General features: G+C 45.6%; 1 protein-coding gene across 4 annotated transcripts in view; it reads right to left on the reverse strand.

Annotated features, from left to right (window-relative positions):
• LOC126248678 (ATP-citrate synthase) overlaps positions 1-18,998 on the reverse strand; it is a 187,489-nt gene that overhangs the window by 20,862 nt on the left and 147,629 nt on the right. For all 4 annotated transcript variants that reach the window (XM_049949942.1, XM_049949943.1, XM_049949941.1 and 1 more), the window contains exon 17: positions 15,820-16,029. In XM_049949942.1, the coding sequence (XP_049805899.1) occupies positions 15,820-16,029 (210 nt within the window). The remainder of the gene's footprint in view (positions 1-15,819; positions 16,030-18,998) is intronic.

Below are 18,998 nucleotides of genomic sequence, written 5' to 3' on the forward strand. Positions count from 1 at the left end.
CCCCGATCCCGCAGGGGGCGTTACATGTATTTTCTTCCTCATTTGCACATTACCATTTCTTGTTACTGTGTCTTGATCTGTTTATGAAATTTTAGAGTGAACACATTATGTGGTAAAAAATGTACAACAAATCATCTACCACATACTTTTCATGCCTCAACTTGAATTCAATGAGATTTCACATTGTCAGATTTAAGTCCATGGTCTACTTTGGAAATTCCTTTTTTATTCATGATTGTCTTGAAAACAATGGATGGATTTACAATAGTTTGCCAGTTTTGACTCTTATGAGTCATAATCAGAAACAGTATTATGTTACGAATGCAGCAACTCAAATAGTCACTTAATGCCCATCTTGGTCACTTGACATCAACAGGTGACTGTTGACGCCAGTAAATTATAATAAGTACATCTAATCCAATTAAGACAACCATGAATTTAAAATTTTTGAACTGAAATGCCAGCATAATAGTTGAGGAGAACAAGACACAGGCAAAAATGAATAAATTGGTAATTAATGAACTTGTTCAAAATGATTTCTGAAAACCTACTTTTATATTATGCAATACTGTGCAAAAGTAAGTCAACAACATAATGTAGGTAGCAACCAACACAACTACAATGGAAATATTCTCAATAAGATTATTGAAAATTAGCAATTATTGTTTGAAAGAAATATTCTTCTACAGGTACGTGAACACCTGTAATTTCTTGTCCTGATACCTCAGCAGCTGAACTTTTAAGGGGTTCTGCTGCTGAAAGTGGTACGATGTGGTAAACCATACCCGTTATGCACCGCTGGTTCTCAGGAACTTTCAAAGCTGAGCGTGCCTTTGTCTTGCAAGGGCATTGTCTTCCTATCTTACATTCAACAATGCTCGAGTGCTACTGGTCACACACCAGAATGGGAGGGCAGAGTTATCGTTTGGGTTTCATGCGGAGTGGTCATGTGTAGTTGTGTCGCACTACAATTACTTAAACAGTTTGTCAAGGTGATGGATTATGAATCTGTATGTATTTTGTGAAATGGGGGAGTAACAGTGAGTAATGATACGGTTTATTCACAGAAGGTATGTATAATTACATATTACATTAGCGTACAAAATAGTATTGTCATTCTCAGTCAGTGCCTTCTGATGGCAGAACATAAATATTTAGAACAGGTATATAAAGCTACCATGGACAGTCATAATGTGAAAGGCTAATTCAGAAAAGCAGTCCGGGAATGGCAAACTGTAGTATGAAATGGGAATAAATGTAACTGTTGATACACGCATGGTCAAGGCATTGTTGAGCAGTGTGTTTCTTACAAAATCAAGAAACAATAAAATTGTACGCAGTGTTAACCCTTCAAAGCAACAATTTTTCGCCTGAATTTGATGAACTTTAGTACTCATAAAGTAAAGAGAGATGTTTTCATACAATTATTATAATTATTATTTCAGAATCGGTGTAACACTGGTGTCAGTGTCAGCGAGGATGGTGGGCAGATCTCCAGCCAAATCGAGGGCTGCCATGATGTAAGAATATAAGACACACATAGCCAAAACATGATGAACTGAGAGTTACATACCACAAACTTTACAGAGTGATGGATCCTCCTACTGGAGGAGGAAAAAATGTGAGTTGGAGGGCAATGACCTATGTGCAATCTGGTGAGCAGCACTTCCTGCCACTGGTGAGGTTGGTATGAAGTCTGCCACATCTGTGTGGTTGATTTGAGTGACCGTAGTTTGTTTTCTGTCATCTCCAACCATTCAGTTTCCCACTGAGGCATGTTTTGTCTGTCAGATAATGCGATGACAGCACGCAACGGGATGCCACATCAATGTACAACACCATCCCAACAATCTTCTTTAGCTGCTTTGTCAGCTATATCATTTCCCTGCGTCCCAATGAGTCCACGAGCCCAGGAAAAGTTCACTTCCTTGTCATGGTGTTGGAGCAACTGTACAGAGTCATGGATGGGCTGACTCAACTGGTCTACCATGTACATTTGATGGACTGCTTGTAGTGCACTGAGTGAATCATAACAGATGACAAACCTTGCACTATAATATCTTTGAATCCATTCCAGTGGCATCCTAACACCATATAAATCTGCATCATAATTTGTAAATTGTTCCAGAAGGTGTACATGGAAAATCATGTAGGAAAAACCGCTGAACAACTGAGAGCATTTCCTAGCTGGGATCCAAATGTGTAAACAATGAAAACACTGTGGTAATACTTAAAAAGAAAACAGAGTTGCAAAAACATATTCTGGAGTCACTTTGGGACTCTCTCTCTCTCTCTCTCTCTCTCTCTCTCTCTTTTTTTTTTTTTTTTTTGTGGGGTTTAAGGGCGCTCAACTACTGAGGTCATTAGCGCCCAGTCACAATTGTTAGAGCACATAGAATCTAGTAAAACTCAAGGGGAGGGGGGACACCAGAAAGTCCTTACAAAGATGCAGATAAAATAAGTAAAAGAGTTAGATGTCTTTGGACAAGCCAGTCAAAGTTATAAAACGAAGAACACGAGCAGCTGCTCGAGCGTCATCAGCTAAAATATCCTGTAAAGTAGATGGCAGGGACAGGACAACACGAGATTGACTAAAGCGGGGACACGACAATAAAACATGGCGCACTGTTAATGCTTGACCACAAGGGCACTGCGGGGCTGGGTCACCGGAGAGCAGGTAGCGGTGACTAAACCGGCAATGCCCAATCCACAACCTGGTCAGAAGGACCTCTTCTCGCCGACATGGTCGGGAGGAGGTTGTCCAAGCAGTTGGGAACGGTTTTACTGCCCGGAGCTTGTTTCCTTGAAGGGATGACCAAGTATCCCACCACAACGACACAAGCCTCTTACAAACAACCCCACTAACGTCAGATGACTGGACACAATGGGAGGCTGGCTGAGGCAGGACGACTGCAGCCTTGGCTGCAGCATCAGCAGCCTCATTCCCAGGCACTCCTACATGTCCGGGAACCCACAGAAAGCTGACAGGAGAGCCATCATCAGCGAAAGAATGGAGGGACTGCTGGATCTGTTGCACCAAGGGATGGACCGGATAGGGAGCTCCAAGGCTCTGAAGAGCATTGAGTGAATCAGAGCAGAGTACATACGATGAATGGCGGTGGCGGCGGGCATACTGAACAGCCTGATGGAGAGCAAAAAGCTCAGCCATAAAGCTGGTACATTGGCCGAGGAGCCGGTATTTAAAGGCGACGGCCCCGACGACAAAGGCACAGCCGACACCATCGTCAGTTTTGGAGCCATCGGTGTAAATAAAGGTGTGACTGGCAAGTCGCGCACGAAGTTCGACAAACCGTGAGCAATACACTGCAGCCGGAGTACCCTCCTCTGAGGTCGAGATAAATATGAACCGGAGCCTGGAGCCAAGGTGGTGTCGGGCTCTCACCCTCTCTGAAGGTGGTAAGGAGGGCAAAATCCAATTGTCGAAGCAGGCGACGGAAGCGGACTCCAGGGGGCAGCAGGGCAGACACATACAACCAGTACTGACAGTGGAGAGAATCGGCGAAGAAGGACTGATAAGAGGGGTGGTCGGGCATTGACAACAGCCGGCAGGCATACCGACACAGCAGTACGTCGCGCCGGTAGGTCAATGGTAATTCGGCAGCTTCAGCATAAAGACTCTCGACGGGACTAGTGTAGAAGGCTCCGGTCGCAAGACGTAACCCCAAATGGTGGATGGAGTTGAGACAGCGTAAGAGGGATGGCCGAGCAGACGAGTAGACGAAGCTCCCATAATCCGGCTTCGATCGGACTATGGACCAATACAAGCGAAGCAGGACAGTGCGATCCGCTCCCCAAGATGAACCACTAAGAACTCTGAGGACATTAAGGGAATGTGTACAACGGGCCGCCAAATAAGAGACATGCGGAGACCAACAAAGTTTTCTGTCCAATGTGAGCCCTAGAAACTTAGTTGTTTCCACGAATGGGAGAACAACGGAAGGAACGCTTTATATCGCCAAAACTTGATACAAACCGTCTTCTCTTCAGAGAACCGGAAGCCATTTCCCACGCTCCATGAGGCATGTTCTCTGGGCACTGCAGTAGATCGCGAAGTCATCGACAAAGAGAGAGCCTGAGACATTAGGGGGAATGCAATCCATAATTGGATTGATCGCGATGGCAAAAAGGGCTACGCTCAAGACGGAGCCCTGAGGCACTCCATTCTCCTGGAGGAAGACGTCGGACAATACGGAACCCACACGTACCCTAAACTTTCGATCTGTTAAAAAGGAATCAATAAAAAGGGGCAGGCGACCGCGTAGACCCCACCTGTGCATAGTGCGGAGGATACCTCCTCTCCAACAGGTATCATAAGCCTTCTCCAAATCGAAGAACACGGCTACCATTTGGCGCTTTCGCAAAAAGTTGTTCATGATGAATGTTGACAAGGTCACAAGGTGGTCAACAGCGGAGCGGCGGTGACGAAAGCCGCATTGAACATTGGTAAGTAGCCGTCGAGATTCAAGAATCCAGACTAACCGAGCGTTAACCATGCGCTCCATCACCTTACAGACACAGCTTGTAAGAGAAATGGGGCGGTAACTAGAAGGAAGGTGTCTATCCTTCCCAGGTTTGGGTATAGGAACAACGACGGCGTCACACCAACGCATGGGGACCTGACCTTCGGTCCAGACACGATTGTAGGTATGAAGAAGGAAGCTTTTGCCCGCCGGAGAAAGGTGTGCCAGCATCTGGCCCCGGAGCAGAGGACCGGGACAGTGCAAGCGCACATTCGAGTTCCCGCATAGTAAAGGGGGCATTATAAGTTTCCAGATTCAGCGAGTGGAAGGAAGGTCGCCGAGCCTCTTCTGCCTCTTTCCTGGGAAGGAAGGCAGGGTGGTAATGGGCGGAGCTTGAAACCTCCGCGAAAAAGCGGCCGAAGGCATTGGAGACAGCCACAGGATCAACAAGGACCTCATTACCTGAGGTCAGGCCAGGTACCGAGGAGTGGGCCTTAATGCCTGACAGCCGGCGCAGGCCACCCCAAACGACAGAACAGGGAGTAAAACTGTTAAAGGAGCTGGTGAAAGAGGCCCAACAAGCTTTTTTGCTGTCTTTGATGACTCTACGGCATTGCACTCGAAGTCGTTTGTATCCAATACAATTCGCCAACGTAGGATGGCGGCGAAAGGTGCGTAAGGCACGTCGTCGAGCACGGATAGCGTCTCTACAAGCCTCATTCCACCAGGGGACGGAAACGCAACGTGAAGAACAGGTAGTATGAGGAATGGAACGTTCGGCAGCATTGATGATAACAGCTGTGAGGTATTCGACCTGACTGTCACAACTGAGAAAATCGTGGTCCGGAAAGGTCGCCAGGGAGGAGTAAAGTCCCCAGTCAGCTTTCGGTATGTTCCAGCTCGAAGGACGTGGGGATGGAGTGTGGTGCAGGAGACGAACGACACAGAGGAAGTGGTCGCTCAAATAGGTGTCAGAAAGGACATACCACTCGAACCGACGGGCAAGAGTGGTAGAACAGATCGAAAGGTCCAAGTGGGAGTAGGTATGAGTAGAGTCCGAGAGGAAAGTCGGGGCGCCAGTATTGAGGCAGACAAGATTGAGATGGTTGAAGACATCCGCCAAGAGGGAGCCTCTTTGACAGGATGCAGGAGAGCCCCAAAGGGGATGATGGGCATTGAAGTCGCCAAACAATAAAAACGGCGGAGGAAGCTGAACAATCAGGTGCATCATGTCAGCCCGACTAACTGCGGATGACGATGGAGTGTAGACGGTACAAATGGAAAAAGTAAAGGCAGAAAGAGTAATACGGACAGCTATTGCTTGGAGTGGGGTGGTCAATGGGATGGGATGGGATGGTAATAGACATCGTCCCGAAACATGACCCCACCATTAGCTGGAATACCGTCCACAGGGGTGAGGTCATATCGCTCCGAGGTATAGTGGGTAAAGGCAATACGGTCAGTTTGGTGCAACTTGGTTTCCTGGAGACCAAGGACGAGCGGACAGTACAGGCGGAGGAGCAGTTGTAATTCCTCCCGATTAGATCGAATACCTCTTATGTTCCAATGTAACAAGGCCATCGCTAGTCAGAAAAAAGGGGGGAACGAGACGGGGGAAGAGCTGGTCACCTCGACGGCCGCGGAGGGCCAGGTTTCGAGGGAACAACGCTACAACCAGCGGGAGGCGGATCCTGTTCCATCGAGTCATCGCCAGCTGCGACCGCTGTCCCGGGTTGCGTAGGAGGGGCAGCATCATTTGCCGACGAGAGGTCAGCTGAGCGCCTGGCAGCAGAGCGTCCCGGCGAAACTGAAGACGGCCGGGAGCAGCGACTCACGGATGGAGCATCAGACGAAACGTGCCGGGGTGGAGAGGGGGATAGAGACTTCTTCTTGGAGGCCTTCTTGGAAGTCCGAGGAGGCACAGGGATGGTGGGCTGGACCCGAAGAAGGTCCTCACGCGCGGGGTCCGTTTTGGAACGCCAGACCTCGGAAGCCGGGGTCCGGAACGTTTCCCCGATGGACGCCTGAGAAGAGGGGGCGGGGGCCGCGGAGGAGGAGGATTTGGAAGGGAGGGATTTGGGAGGTGGAGGCATAGACCCCGGATGGGGGAAGGAGGTGGAGGGGGGACAGGATAGGGGTGAGGATACTGTGGAAGGAGTAGACACGACTGAGGCAAACGAAGTTGTCAACGTCACGGGATGGAGGCGGTCATACTTCTTCCTGGCCTCAGAATAAGAGAGACGATCCAAAGTTTTGAGTTCTTGAATCTTCTTCTCCTTCTGATACGCGGGGCAGTCTAAAGATCTAGGCGAGTGGATGCCAGGACAATTAACGCACCGAGGTGGTGGGGTGCATGTATGTTCCTCACGAAGAGGACGTCCAGAATCGCCACAAAGGGGCTCAGCCTCACACCGTGACGACATGTGCCCAAAGTGCAAACACCGAAAGCAGCGCATAGGAGGCGGGACGTAAGGTCGCACGTCGCACCGGTAGCACATCACCTTTACATTCTCCGGGAGAACGTCCCCCTCGAAGGCGAGGATAAAGGCCCCGGTGTCGATGTGACAGTCTTTGGGGCCGCGCTGGACTCGCCAGACGAAATGCACGCCTCAGCGCTCCAGGTTGGCCCTGAGCTCCTCATCAGATTGCAGCAGGAGGGCCCGATGAAAAATAACCCCCTGCGTCCTATTCAGTGCCAGATGCGGGACAATGGACACTGGGATGTCCCCTAGTCGGTCGCACGCCTGGAGCACCGCCGACTGTGTGGCGGAGGTGGTCTTTATAAGAATGGACCCCGAACGCATTTTACTGAGAGCCTCGATTTCCCCGAAGATGTCCTCGATGTGCTGAACAAAGAACATGGGCTTGGAGGTTTCGAATGGCCCCCCATCGGTCCGAGAACAGACCAAATAGCGGGGGAAGTACTTTGCCCCAAGCCGGCGGGCCTGTCCTTCCTCCCAAGGAGTGGCCAAGGGGGAAAGGGCAGGAAAACCAGAACCAGAGACAGTACCTTTCTTTTTAAAAGACTCGGCTGCAGAGTGACATGATACATGTTGACGTTTCATCTGCGAAACCTCCGCCCCGATACCACCCACTCCGACCAGGGGCTCTCCCCACGGGCGCCACCCAGCCTCAGCAAGGGCCACCTGGCAGGATGACCGTTGCCGGGAGTCCTGATGCCCCAAGGAGACAGGCATCTACTCCTTGGCCGACGTGGGGAGGGTGCAGCTCAGGTATCGGCAGTACGATCCCTGTGTTGTCAGGGGGCTACAACCTAGAGGGTACATGACGACCCCACCACAACGGGCTGGCTACCGTGCTGGATTTCGGGTGCCATGGAAAGTCCATCATGATCGTAGGTGCACATGGGGCCGCACTATGGGCGTAGCTTGTACAACCCATCAGGCGTTTAGGCCCAATTTGAGGAATAGTGGGTATGGTTACAACGCCGTTACAATGCTGAGTGCCAAGGTCTTAGTGCACGGAGGACCAGTGATACACCACGTAAGGCGTCCTTCCCCAAAAGGCTCGTACTTCTGTAGAATTTTGAAAAATGGAGGTCAAACCCCAAGGGGGACCATCACATGGAAGGCCGAAACGGTTGAAACTCCTTTTAGTCGCCTCTTACAACAGGCAGGAATACCTCGGGCCTATTCTTACCCCGGACCCGCAGGGGGAACTTTGGGACTCTGAAGACACCTAGGCGGCAATTTGTTCCATCCCTGGTTATGCATTTGGAGGTCTGAAATAGTAATAATTGTCAGTGAGTCAGTAGCATGTACCCTGGATGACTTGGTTGTGTGGGGATGTGCAATTGCTAAATAGCTGCTCAAAGTTGGGGTACATTGCTGCACTAAATGCCAATGACTGAGGCAATGCTGACATTTCCAGAGGCTGTTGAGCCAGAAGGAGGCACTGCTGAATCCAGAGTTGTGGTTCACCTGACTCTGCACACACTCTGAACTGGCCTGCTCCAGTTGATATCTGAATATCCTCATAGTGGACAGCATATAACATCTTGAAGGAAGAAATATGGGCCAATCCATAAACCACACTGCCATAATCTGAGATGTAACAAATGCCCTATAAAACTGTAGGAGGTGAGACCTGTCAACTCCCCTCACCTTTCTGCTAGGCATTTCCGAATATTCAATGATTTCAAGCCCTTTGTTTAAGGTCTTTGAGGTGCGGATGTCAGGTTAATTTCAAGTCAAATAGAAGGCCAAAAAGGGCACGGTGTTCTTAAAATGAAAAATATTGTCTCCACTGTGGGCTCTAGTTGGTTACAACTTTGTTGAGTTCAGTTAAAACTGACACACCTAGTCTCCTTGGTGAGAACCTAAAACCAGTTTCATTGGCCCAAGCTTCCTGATGGTCATCTGTAGTTGACCCATTTTTGTTGTAAGATAGGAGGAAGAGTAGAAGATTGTGAAGTCATCCATAAACAAATAACATTTAACAGGGCTCCTGCCTGTGGACAAGGTGTCATTGAGACTAACTGCAAACAAGGTGACAGTGAATACACTACTTTGAGGGAACCCATTCTCAGGAACATAGCAGTCGGACAAGGCATCACCAACATAATAGCAAAAGCACTGGTCCTCGAAGAAGGATTGAATAAGAAGTGGCAAACATCCACATAGTCCCCATTGATGAAATCGGTGAAGGATGATGTACCTCCAAGTGGTGGTGTATGATTTTTCAAGGTCAAAAACACACCAATCAAATGGTTTTGGTGTAAGAAGGAACCCTGTAGTGCTGTCTTGTGACAGCCAGAGCGAGAGCACCAGCAGCAGCAAGTACTGTTTGTATAAAGCGTTTATTTTGCATTTTGTTTACGACCTTCCACTAAGGAAGGGATTCTATTTGTGTTTATCTGCTCTGCATAGAAACTAACAGTTCTTGATCGTTAGGAGAGAAATTTATTTTGTACTTATTTGCTGTGCTTAGCTTTTAAATAGTTTTTCTGGGAAAACCTAGCGTAGTTTTCGCGTCTCGTATTTCAGTGAGTGTTTCTTGATTATCAGAGTAGCTCATCAGAAGATTATCTTGGGAATTTGTCACCGTATAGAGTAGGGTAAACATAGTCATGTGTAGGGACTGTGGTTGTTGTGAGCGGACGCAAGGAGAATTGGCCACTCTTCGGGGGCAGGTGGAGGCTTTGTCTGTTAGGCTCATCGAGCTCGAGGTGCAGGCGTCGGCTCGTAGTGGCGTTGGGGCAACTGTGGTGAGACCTATGCCTACTTTGGTGGCCTTGGAATCACATGGAACCCCTGATGTCGCTGCGTCTTCCGGCAGTGAGCATCTTACCGGTCAGCCATCACTCCAGGGTGAATGGCGGACAGTGGTGGGCTCGCGCCTGCCTGGCCGAAAGGCGAAGGTGGGATCTGGCCGCGTGGCAGCTGCCTTACCCCTTTCCAACAGGTACGGGGTGCTTCCTAGTGGTGATGACATCGTTTCCGAGCCACCACAGGATGCCTCGCCTGTTGGGCCAGTGGCCGATTCTCCGGCAAGGTCCCGACAGTCACAGAGGGCGGGCCTATTAGTTATAGGGAGCTCCAACGTTAGGCGGGTTATGGAGCCCCTCAGGAAAATAGCGGGTAGGTCGGGGAAGAATGCCAGTGTGCACTCGGTGTGCTTGCCGGGGGGTCTCGTCCGTAATGTGGAGGAGGCCCTTCCGGCAGCTATTGAACGCATTGGGTGTGACCGGCTGCAGATAGTAGCACATGTCGGAACGAATGACGCCTGCCGCTTGGGTTCTGAGGCCATCCTTGGTTCCTTCCGGCGGCTGGCTGATTTGGTGAAGACAACCAGCATCGCACGCGGAGTGCAAGCTGAGCTTAATATCTGCAGCATAGTGCCCAGAGTCGATCGCGGTCCTCTGGTTTGGAGCCGTGTGGAGGGTCTAAACCAGAGGCTCAGACGACTCTGCGACTATAATGGTTGCAAATTCATCGACCTCCGTTATTGGGTGGAGAACTGTAGGGCCCCCCTAGACAGGTCAGGCGTGCACTACACACCGGAAGCAGCTACTAGGGTAGCAGAGTACATGTGGCGTGCACACGGGGGTTTTTTAGGTTAGAGGGACCCCCCCTTGGGCGAAACGATAAAATACCTGACGGCTTACCAGAGAGAACATCAGCATCGTTGATAAAGAACGTCCGTCCTCAGAGACCAAAAACAGGAAAAGTTAACGTAATATTGGTAAACTGCAGGAGTATCCAGGGCAAGGTTCCTGAATTAGTATCGCTTATTGAAGGAAATAGTGCGCATATAGTATTAGGAACGGAAAGTTGGTTAAAACCGGAAGTGAACAGTAACGAAATCCTAGACACAGAATGGAATATATACTGCAAGGATAGGATAAACGCCAATGGTGGAGGAGTATTTATAGCAGTAAAGAATTCAATAATATCCAGTGAAGTTATTAGCGAATGCGAATGTGAAATAATCTGGGTTAAGTTAAGTATCAAAGGTGGGTCAGATATGATAGTCGGATGCTTCTATAGACCACCTGCATCAGCAACCGTAGTAGTTGAGCGCCTCAGAGAGAACCTGCAGAACGTCGTGAAGAAGTTTCGTGATCATACTATTGCAATAGGGGGAGACTTCAATCTACCAGGTATAGAATGGGATAGTCACACAATCAGAACTGGAGCCAGGGACAGAGACTCTTGTGACATTATCCTGACTGCCTTGTCCGAGAATTACTTCGAGCAGATAGTTAGAGAACCAACTCGTGAAGCTAACGTTTTAGACCTCATAGCAACAAATGGACCGGAACTTTTCGACTCCGTGAATGTAGAAGAGGGTATCAGTGATCATAAGTCAGTGGTTGCATCAATGACTACAAGTGTAATAAGAAATGCCAAGAAAGGAAGGAAAATATATTTGCTTAACAAGAGTGATAGGGCACAAATCGCAGAATATCTGAGTGACCACCATCAAACGTTCATTTCTGAGGAAGAGGATGTGGAACAAAAATGGAAAAAATTCAGAAACATCATCCAGTACGCCTTAGATAAGTTCGTACCGACTAAGGTCCAAAGCGAGGGGAAAGATCCACCGTGGTATAACAATCATGTACGAAAGGTACTACGGAAACAAAGAAAGCTTCATCATAGGTTTAAGAGTAGTCGAATCATAGCTGATAAGGAAAAGCTGAACGAAGCGAGAAAGAGCGTAAAGAGAGCAATGAGAGAAGCATTCAACGAATTCGAACATAAAACATTGGCAAACAATCTAAACAAGAACCCTAAAAAGTTTTGGTCATATGTAAAATCGGTAAGCGGATCTAAATCCCCTATTCAGTCACTCGTTGACCACGATGGCACCGAAACAGAGGACGACCGAAGAAAGGCAGAAATACTGAATTCAGTGTTCCGAAACTGTTTCACTGCGGAAAATCGTAACACGGTCCCTCACTTCAGCCGTCGCACGGACGCCAAAATGGAAAATATTGAAATAAACGATATCGGAATTGAAAAACAACTGCTATCACTTAGTAGCGGAAAAGCATCCGGACCAGGCGAGATACCCGTAAGATTCTACAGTGATTATGCTAAAGAACTTGCCCCCTTTCTATCAACAATTTATCGTAGATCTCTGGAAGAACGTAAAGTACCTAGCGACTGGAAGAAAGCGCAGGTCGTTCCCATTTTCAAGAAGGGTCATAAATCAGATGCGAATAATTATAGGCCTATTTCGCTTACGTCAATCTGTTGTAGAATAACGGAACATGTTTTATGTTCTCGTATTATGACGTTCTTAGATAATACAAATCTCCTTCATCATAACCAACATGGATTCCGCAAACAGAGATCATGTGAAACTCAGCTCGCCCTATTTGTCCAAGAAATTCACAGTGCCGTAGACACTGGCGAGCAGATTGATGCCGTATTCCTGGACTTCAGGAAGGCATTTGATACGGTTCCGCACTTACGTTTAGTGAAAAAAATACGAGCTTACGGAATATCGGACCAGGTTTGTGATTGGATTCAGGATTTCCTAGAAGAAAGAACACAACATGTCATTCTTAACGGTTCAAAATCTGCAGATGTAGAGGTAATTTCGGGAGTACCGCAAGGAAGCGTGATAGGACCTTTATTGTTTACAATATACATAAATGACTTAGTTGACAACATCGGTAGCTCCGTGAGGCTATTTGCAGATGACACGGTTGTCTACAAGAAAGTAGCAACATCAGAAGACTCGTACGTACTCCAGGAAGACCTGCAGAGGATTAATGAATGGTGCGACAGCTGGCAGCTTTCCCTAAACGTAGATAAATGTAATATAATGCGCATACATAGGGGCAGAAATCCATTCCAGTACGATTATGCCATAGGTGGTAAATCATTGGAAGCGGTAACGACCGTAAAATACTTAGGAGTTACTATCCGGAGCGATCTGAAGTGGAATGATCACATAAAACAAATAGTGGGAAAAGCAGGCGCCAGGTTGAGATTCACAGGAAGAATTCTAAGAAAATGTGACTCATCGACGAAAGAAGTAGCTTACAAAACGCTTGTTCGTCCGATTCTTGAGTATTGCTCATCAGTATGGGACCCTTACCAGGTTGGATTAATAGAAGAGATAGACATGATCCAGTGAAAGGCAGCGCGATTCGTCATGGGGACATTTAGTCAGCGCGAGAGCGTTACGGAGATGCTGAACAAGCTCCAGTGGCGGACACTTCAAGAAAGGCGTTACGCAATACGGAGAGGTTTATTATCGAAATTACGAGAGAGCACATTCCGGGAAGAGATGGGCAACATATTACTACCGCCCACATATATCTCGCGTGATGATCACAACGAAAAGATCCGAGAAATTAGAGCAAATACGGAGACTTACAAGCAGTCGTTCTTCCCACGCACAATTCGTGAATGGAACAGGGAAGGGGGGATCAGATAGTGGTACAATAAGTACCCTCCGCCACACACCGTAAGGTGGCTCGCGGAGTATAGATGTAGATGTAGATGTAGATGAATTAAGTTGTTATTGGCAGAACAGCAGTGCCTGAAACTGCACTGGGAGCAGCACAGATGACCTCAGGATTTGAGGAGCCAGATCAGGTGGCACTTGACCACGTGGTCTAGAGTCTTACCCAAAAAGCTGGTACAGGCTTCGCTCCAAAAGCTGTTGGGAGTCAGAACGATCCCAGCCTGGTTTCCATAATGGAACTGAGGGCCAAAACTGCAAAACTAAACATCTACAAAATTTTTGAGTTATATGAACTAACATTTTAGAATCAAAGGAATCGATTGCAAATGTTAAAATTTAACAAAACCAACATGAACCAAATTAAATATGCATGAAATAGTGCAAATTTTTGCAAAACTTAATGTCTACTGAAAGAGAAATCTTCCACAACTTAACATTTATAAGACATTCATTTTTGATTGCCAGCAGAAACAACCCCACCCAAAACTGACTGTTGTGAAAATATTTTACTCATGACAGACCTTGATATATAACTGCAGAGTAATGGAGGTAAATGGAGGAAAACAAATACTTGTCATTACACAAGACTCTAAACACAAATGTCTTGCGAAGTCAATAAGATTCCTTCTGCTGCAGACTTTTTTTTTAATAAATTTGTGGAAGAAACATCAAGAAACCAAGAATTGGAGCCTGTTAAGAATTTTCTCAAGCTCACACAGTTCACAGAATAAAAATTCAGTGATGATGGCTACGTTCCTTCAATTTTGTGAAGCATCAAAATTTTCACTGATGGTGCACTGCGCATGTTTTGATTTTTTCTTGTGTGTGGATACTAAGTCACTCATTTGTTTACATGTCAGGAATGGGATTGACCCACTTTCCCCTCCATCTTGCAATATTTGCTGCCAAGGATAGCTACAATGACAGGTCTGAGAAAATGTATCAACATGCCAGTCACTCATCAGACCAGGGGTCAATGTACAGGACGGTTGCACAGTCATCCTGCTTTATTTTCCACATTCTTCAGGGCAGCTGGAGCAGAGTATAGATAATACTCTGCAGCACTGGCCCCTTACTTAGCTCTAAGCTATTGCAAATCTCTCACACAGAGAAAAGTGCCAAGCGAGTCCGAAAAAAGGCAGGTGACTCCTGCATATAAGAAAGGTAAAAGAACGGACCCTCATAATTACAGACCAATACCCTTAACACCAGTTTGCTGCAGAATTCTTTAACACAATCTCAGTTTGCATACAGTGAATTTCCTCAAGGCAGAAAAGCCTCTGTCCACAGACCCACACAGATTTAAAAATTATTGCTCATGTGAAACTCAGCTTGCCCTTTTTTCACATGATATCCTACAAACCATGGATTTAGGGCAACAAGCAGGTTCCATACTCCCAGATTTATGGAAAGTGTTGACATGATGCCCCATTGCAGACTGCTGAAGGTCCAAGGTTCCAAGACATGTGAGCGGCTTGAAGACTTTTTAAGTAACAGAACCCTGTATCTTGTCCTCTACTTGTATGTGGAGGTGTCATTACTGTGTGACTGTAGGAGTATACAAGATGACTCTGACAGAATTTCTAGTTGGTGTGATGAATGGCAGCTTGCTCTAAATGTAGAAAAAATACAAGTTAATGAGGATGAGGCAGAAAAATAAATTCATAATGTTCGAATACAGCATTAGTAGGGTGCTGCTTGGTACTGTCACACTGATTAAACAACTAGGGATAATGTTGTAAAGTGATATGAAATGGAGGGAGTATGCCAGGTTGGTAGTAGGGAAGGCAAATGCTTGAATTCATTTTATTGGGAGAATTTGGGCAAAGTGTAGCTAATCCATAAAGGAGACAGCATATAGAACACTAGTGCGACCCATTCTTGAGTACTAGGATCCCTACCAGATTGAAAAAATTCAGAGGAATGCTACTAGATTTGTTACTGGTACGTTCAATCATTATGCAAGGATTATGAAGATGCTTTGTGAACTCAAATGGGAATCCCTGGACGGAAGCCAATATGGAAGCTTTTAGGTAGTTGTTTTTCCCCTGCCTTATTTGCAAGTGGAATAGGGATAGAAATGACTAGTAGCAGTACACTGTACCCTCCACCACGCACTGTACAGTGGCTTGTGCAGTATGTATGTAGATGTAATTCATATATTAGAGACAGTTAATGATATAAAATATAGTTTATCACTGACTACATATTAACAATCTCTCAACACCCTTGAAATTTCCACACGTAGTATACTATATCTAATGAGAAAAGTATTTGCAACTGTGTAAGTGAATGAGTAAATGGCAACCTCAATGTAACCAATAATATTAATATTCTAGATAATGTAATCAATAAAATGTAAGAGAATAAAAGAAAAAAATACTATACTTACAATGGTCAAGAGTCCAGAAACAACAGAAGATACCAAATCTTTACCAGCACGAGCACAGACAATGGTGTTGTGAGCACCAGAAACTGCTGGTCCATGATCAGCTGTTATCATCAGACACATTTCAAAGTACTTGCACACATATGCTGGTAAACATCGTTGAAACCACAACAGAGATATCACTCCTCCAATTCCCAAATTTTGCTTCAGAACCTGGAAATATACCAACAGTGATTAGACTATTTCATACAGCTCCTATATACTCCAAGTAGTGAAGTTACCATAAAAAACAAATGTTAGGTCTGAAAATGACAGAAGATTAGGGATTAACAGCCTGTCATCAGTAATGAGCTCTTTTGAGAGAGAGAACAAACTCTGCAAACTCTGACAGGACAACACAAATAGATGTATGAAATTAATACAACACATTTTATATGATAGACCTACTAGAACACCTTTTCCCTATAAATTTAGATATCACACTAAACTGCAAATACATTCACCTTAGTCCCACCATCACATAAACTGGATGGCAAATCTGTAACTAGAAACAAGTCTGCAGTCATATCAGAGTATGATGAAAAAAAGTGAGATGCACATGTACAGTGCAACCCAATTGCTGCACTCTGGTTGTCCAAACGAAGTTGAGCCATATGTAGTTCTCCAATGGTCATCCCTTAGCCAAGTAAATGCAAGATCTTTCCTTTTGATGGTTGGGTGAGGTTCACAAATAACTTTTTGTAATTATTCTCCCAATGACACAAGATCTTTCTCCTCAGCAGAGATGTACGAGGAAGTAAATATTGCAATGTGTCACAATGTGCTCCATACAAGCTTCCAACCTGCAGAACTACACCTGGCCATTATACTTCAGTTGACAGTAAAGAGCACCTTTTGACTTCAGATTTCCTTCTCTGATAGGCTCCTTATTCATGCATGATTGTTGAAAAGTCAACAGTGTAACAATATACGAGGGCGGTTCAGAAAGTAACCTCCGATTGGTCACAGTGCGGGTTGTGGGGGGAGTAGCGACGCCATCTGTGCGTTCACGCACTCAACAGGTCAGTCGGCATCAAGCCGTGGTCGAGTGAACATCGTACCTGCGCTAGTTTAGTTTTTGTGGCAGTTTGAAATGTGTGCTGCAATAGAAAACCCCGCCAAATGTGAAGTGCATGCTGTCATTAGGTTTTTTACAGCCAAAGGATATTCTGCAGCAGCTATTCATCGTGAGCTTTGTGCCGTGTACGGACCAAGAGTTATGAGTGAAGGAGTTGTCCGTGAATGGGTACGTTTATTTAAAAGTGGACGAGAAAACGTTCATGATGAAGAGAGGAGTGGTAGACCATCATTGGTGACTGACGAACTCGTTCAGACAGTTGATGCAAAAGTTCATGAAAATCGACGTTTCTCAATGTCGGAGTTGTCTACTGGTTTTCCACAGATTTCTAAGACTCTCTTGTATGAGATAGTGACAGCAAGGTTGGGTTACCGTAAGTTCTGTGCACGATGGGTGCCCAAAATTCTTACCGACCACCACAAAACTCAAAGAATGGCCTCTGCATTAGACTTTCTGTCACGTTATGAGGACGAAGGAGAACCATTGTTAAACAGAATCGTGACCGGTGACGAAACCTGGATTAAGTACGTGAACCCTGAGACAAAAGAACAATCAAAGATGTGGGCACATTCAAATTCGCCTACCAAACCAAGAAAAGCCTCGCAAGATTTTTCTGCCAGAAAACTGATGGCAACGGTGTTTTGGGATGCCAAAGGGGTGTTGTTGGTTGAATTCATGGAACGTGGTACGACCATTAATCAAGACGTGTACTGTGAAACAATAAAAAAGTTACGACGGGCTATACAGAACAAACGCCGTGGTATGCTGACTTCCGGTATCGTTTTTTTGCACGATAACGCCCGTCCTCACTCTGCTCGCAGAACAACGGCCCTTCTTGAGTTCTTCAAGTGGGACGTTATCAACCATCCACCTTACAGCCCAGACCTGGCGCCAAGTGATTATCACCTCTTCATGCATTTGAAGAAATGGCTCGGGTCACAGCGGTTTGATGACGACGAAGAGCTCAAAGATGCGGTCACAGGCTGGCTCCAGGCACAAGCGGGTGATTTTTATGCAGAAGGAATTTCAAAGCTTGTGAAGAGATACGATAAGTGCCTCAATCGCTATGGAGGCTATGTAGAAAAATAGTGCAAAGATGTAGTTGTAAGATGTATATATTAAAATATTTTTATTTAACTTGGTGTATTTTTTTAAATCAACCGGAGGTTACTTTCTGAACGGCCCTTGTAACTAATGGTACTGAAGACTGGTGGTGATGTAACTGACAAACTGGAAGGTTAACTGTGAAATGAGAAGTTAATATTTGATAACATACTTTAATCAGTCACTTCTGTCCAACCAATCAAGCCTTCAAAATAGTGACAAAAATATTTAAATGAAAATCTAATAACTATTGATACATAGCAATAATTGGCCATGGATCAACTGACAGGTTAGTGAAACTGGGGTTTATCATATCTCCTAACTCAGGTACTCAAATAAGAGACCTAATAGTCTCATATGACTTTCAACATAAGAATATGAACATAGAACACAATTCTGGAAAATTCAAAAGCAAGCAGATGTGAGTAGTTAAAGTTGGTGCAAATTTGTTTTTACTTGTTAAAACATTAAGCTATTTCCCAAGTCCAACCTTAGGCACCCATATATCTGTTGTAATATTGTCAATGTGTAATAGTAAGGCTTGGAGAGTATTTTCAAAATGAGAAGTCTAAAACAAAGTAAAGACAACACATAGGGATCCTTTACTGACAGCCATGATGGGGAACAAACTTCCTACAGTGACATCATTTTTCCTAACAAAACATAACAGAATCACTCAGTAACGAGCATATCTTTTCAGTCATAATGACCCCAACAACCTGTGCAGGTAACCAAATGATCTCCATTCACCCAGTGGGTAAAATGGTGCACAGCTAAATGTCCCTCTACAAAACTCATTTTAAATCTTTTCCAACAAAATACTCAAATTTAGTAAGGACTGGGAATGCAGAACTTCATTTTACTGTTACATAAAAAGTCATTCTGAACTGGTGATTTCCTGGATTCACAAAACCAAGTACAGGGCCCAGCACTTCATTAATAAAGTCACCAAGCAGAGATA

The sequence above is a fragment of the Schistocerca nitens genome, chromosome 3, assembly GCF_023898315.1.
Source record: "Schistocerca nitens isolate TAMUIC-IGC-003100 chromosome 3, iqSchNite1.1, whole genome shotgun sequence".
Taxonomy (NCBI): Eukaryota; Metazoa; Arthropoda; class Insecta; order Orthoptera; family Acrididae; genus Schistocerca; species Schistocerca nitens.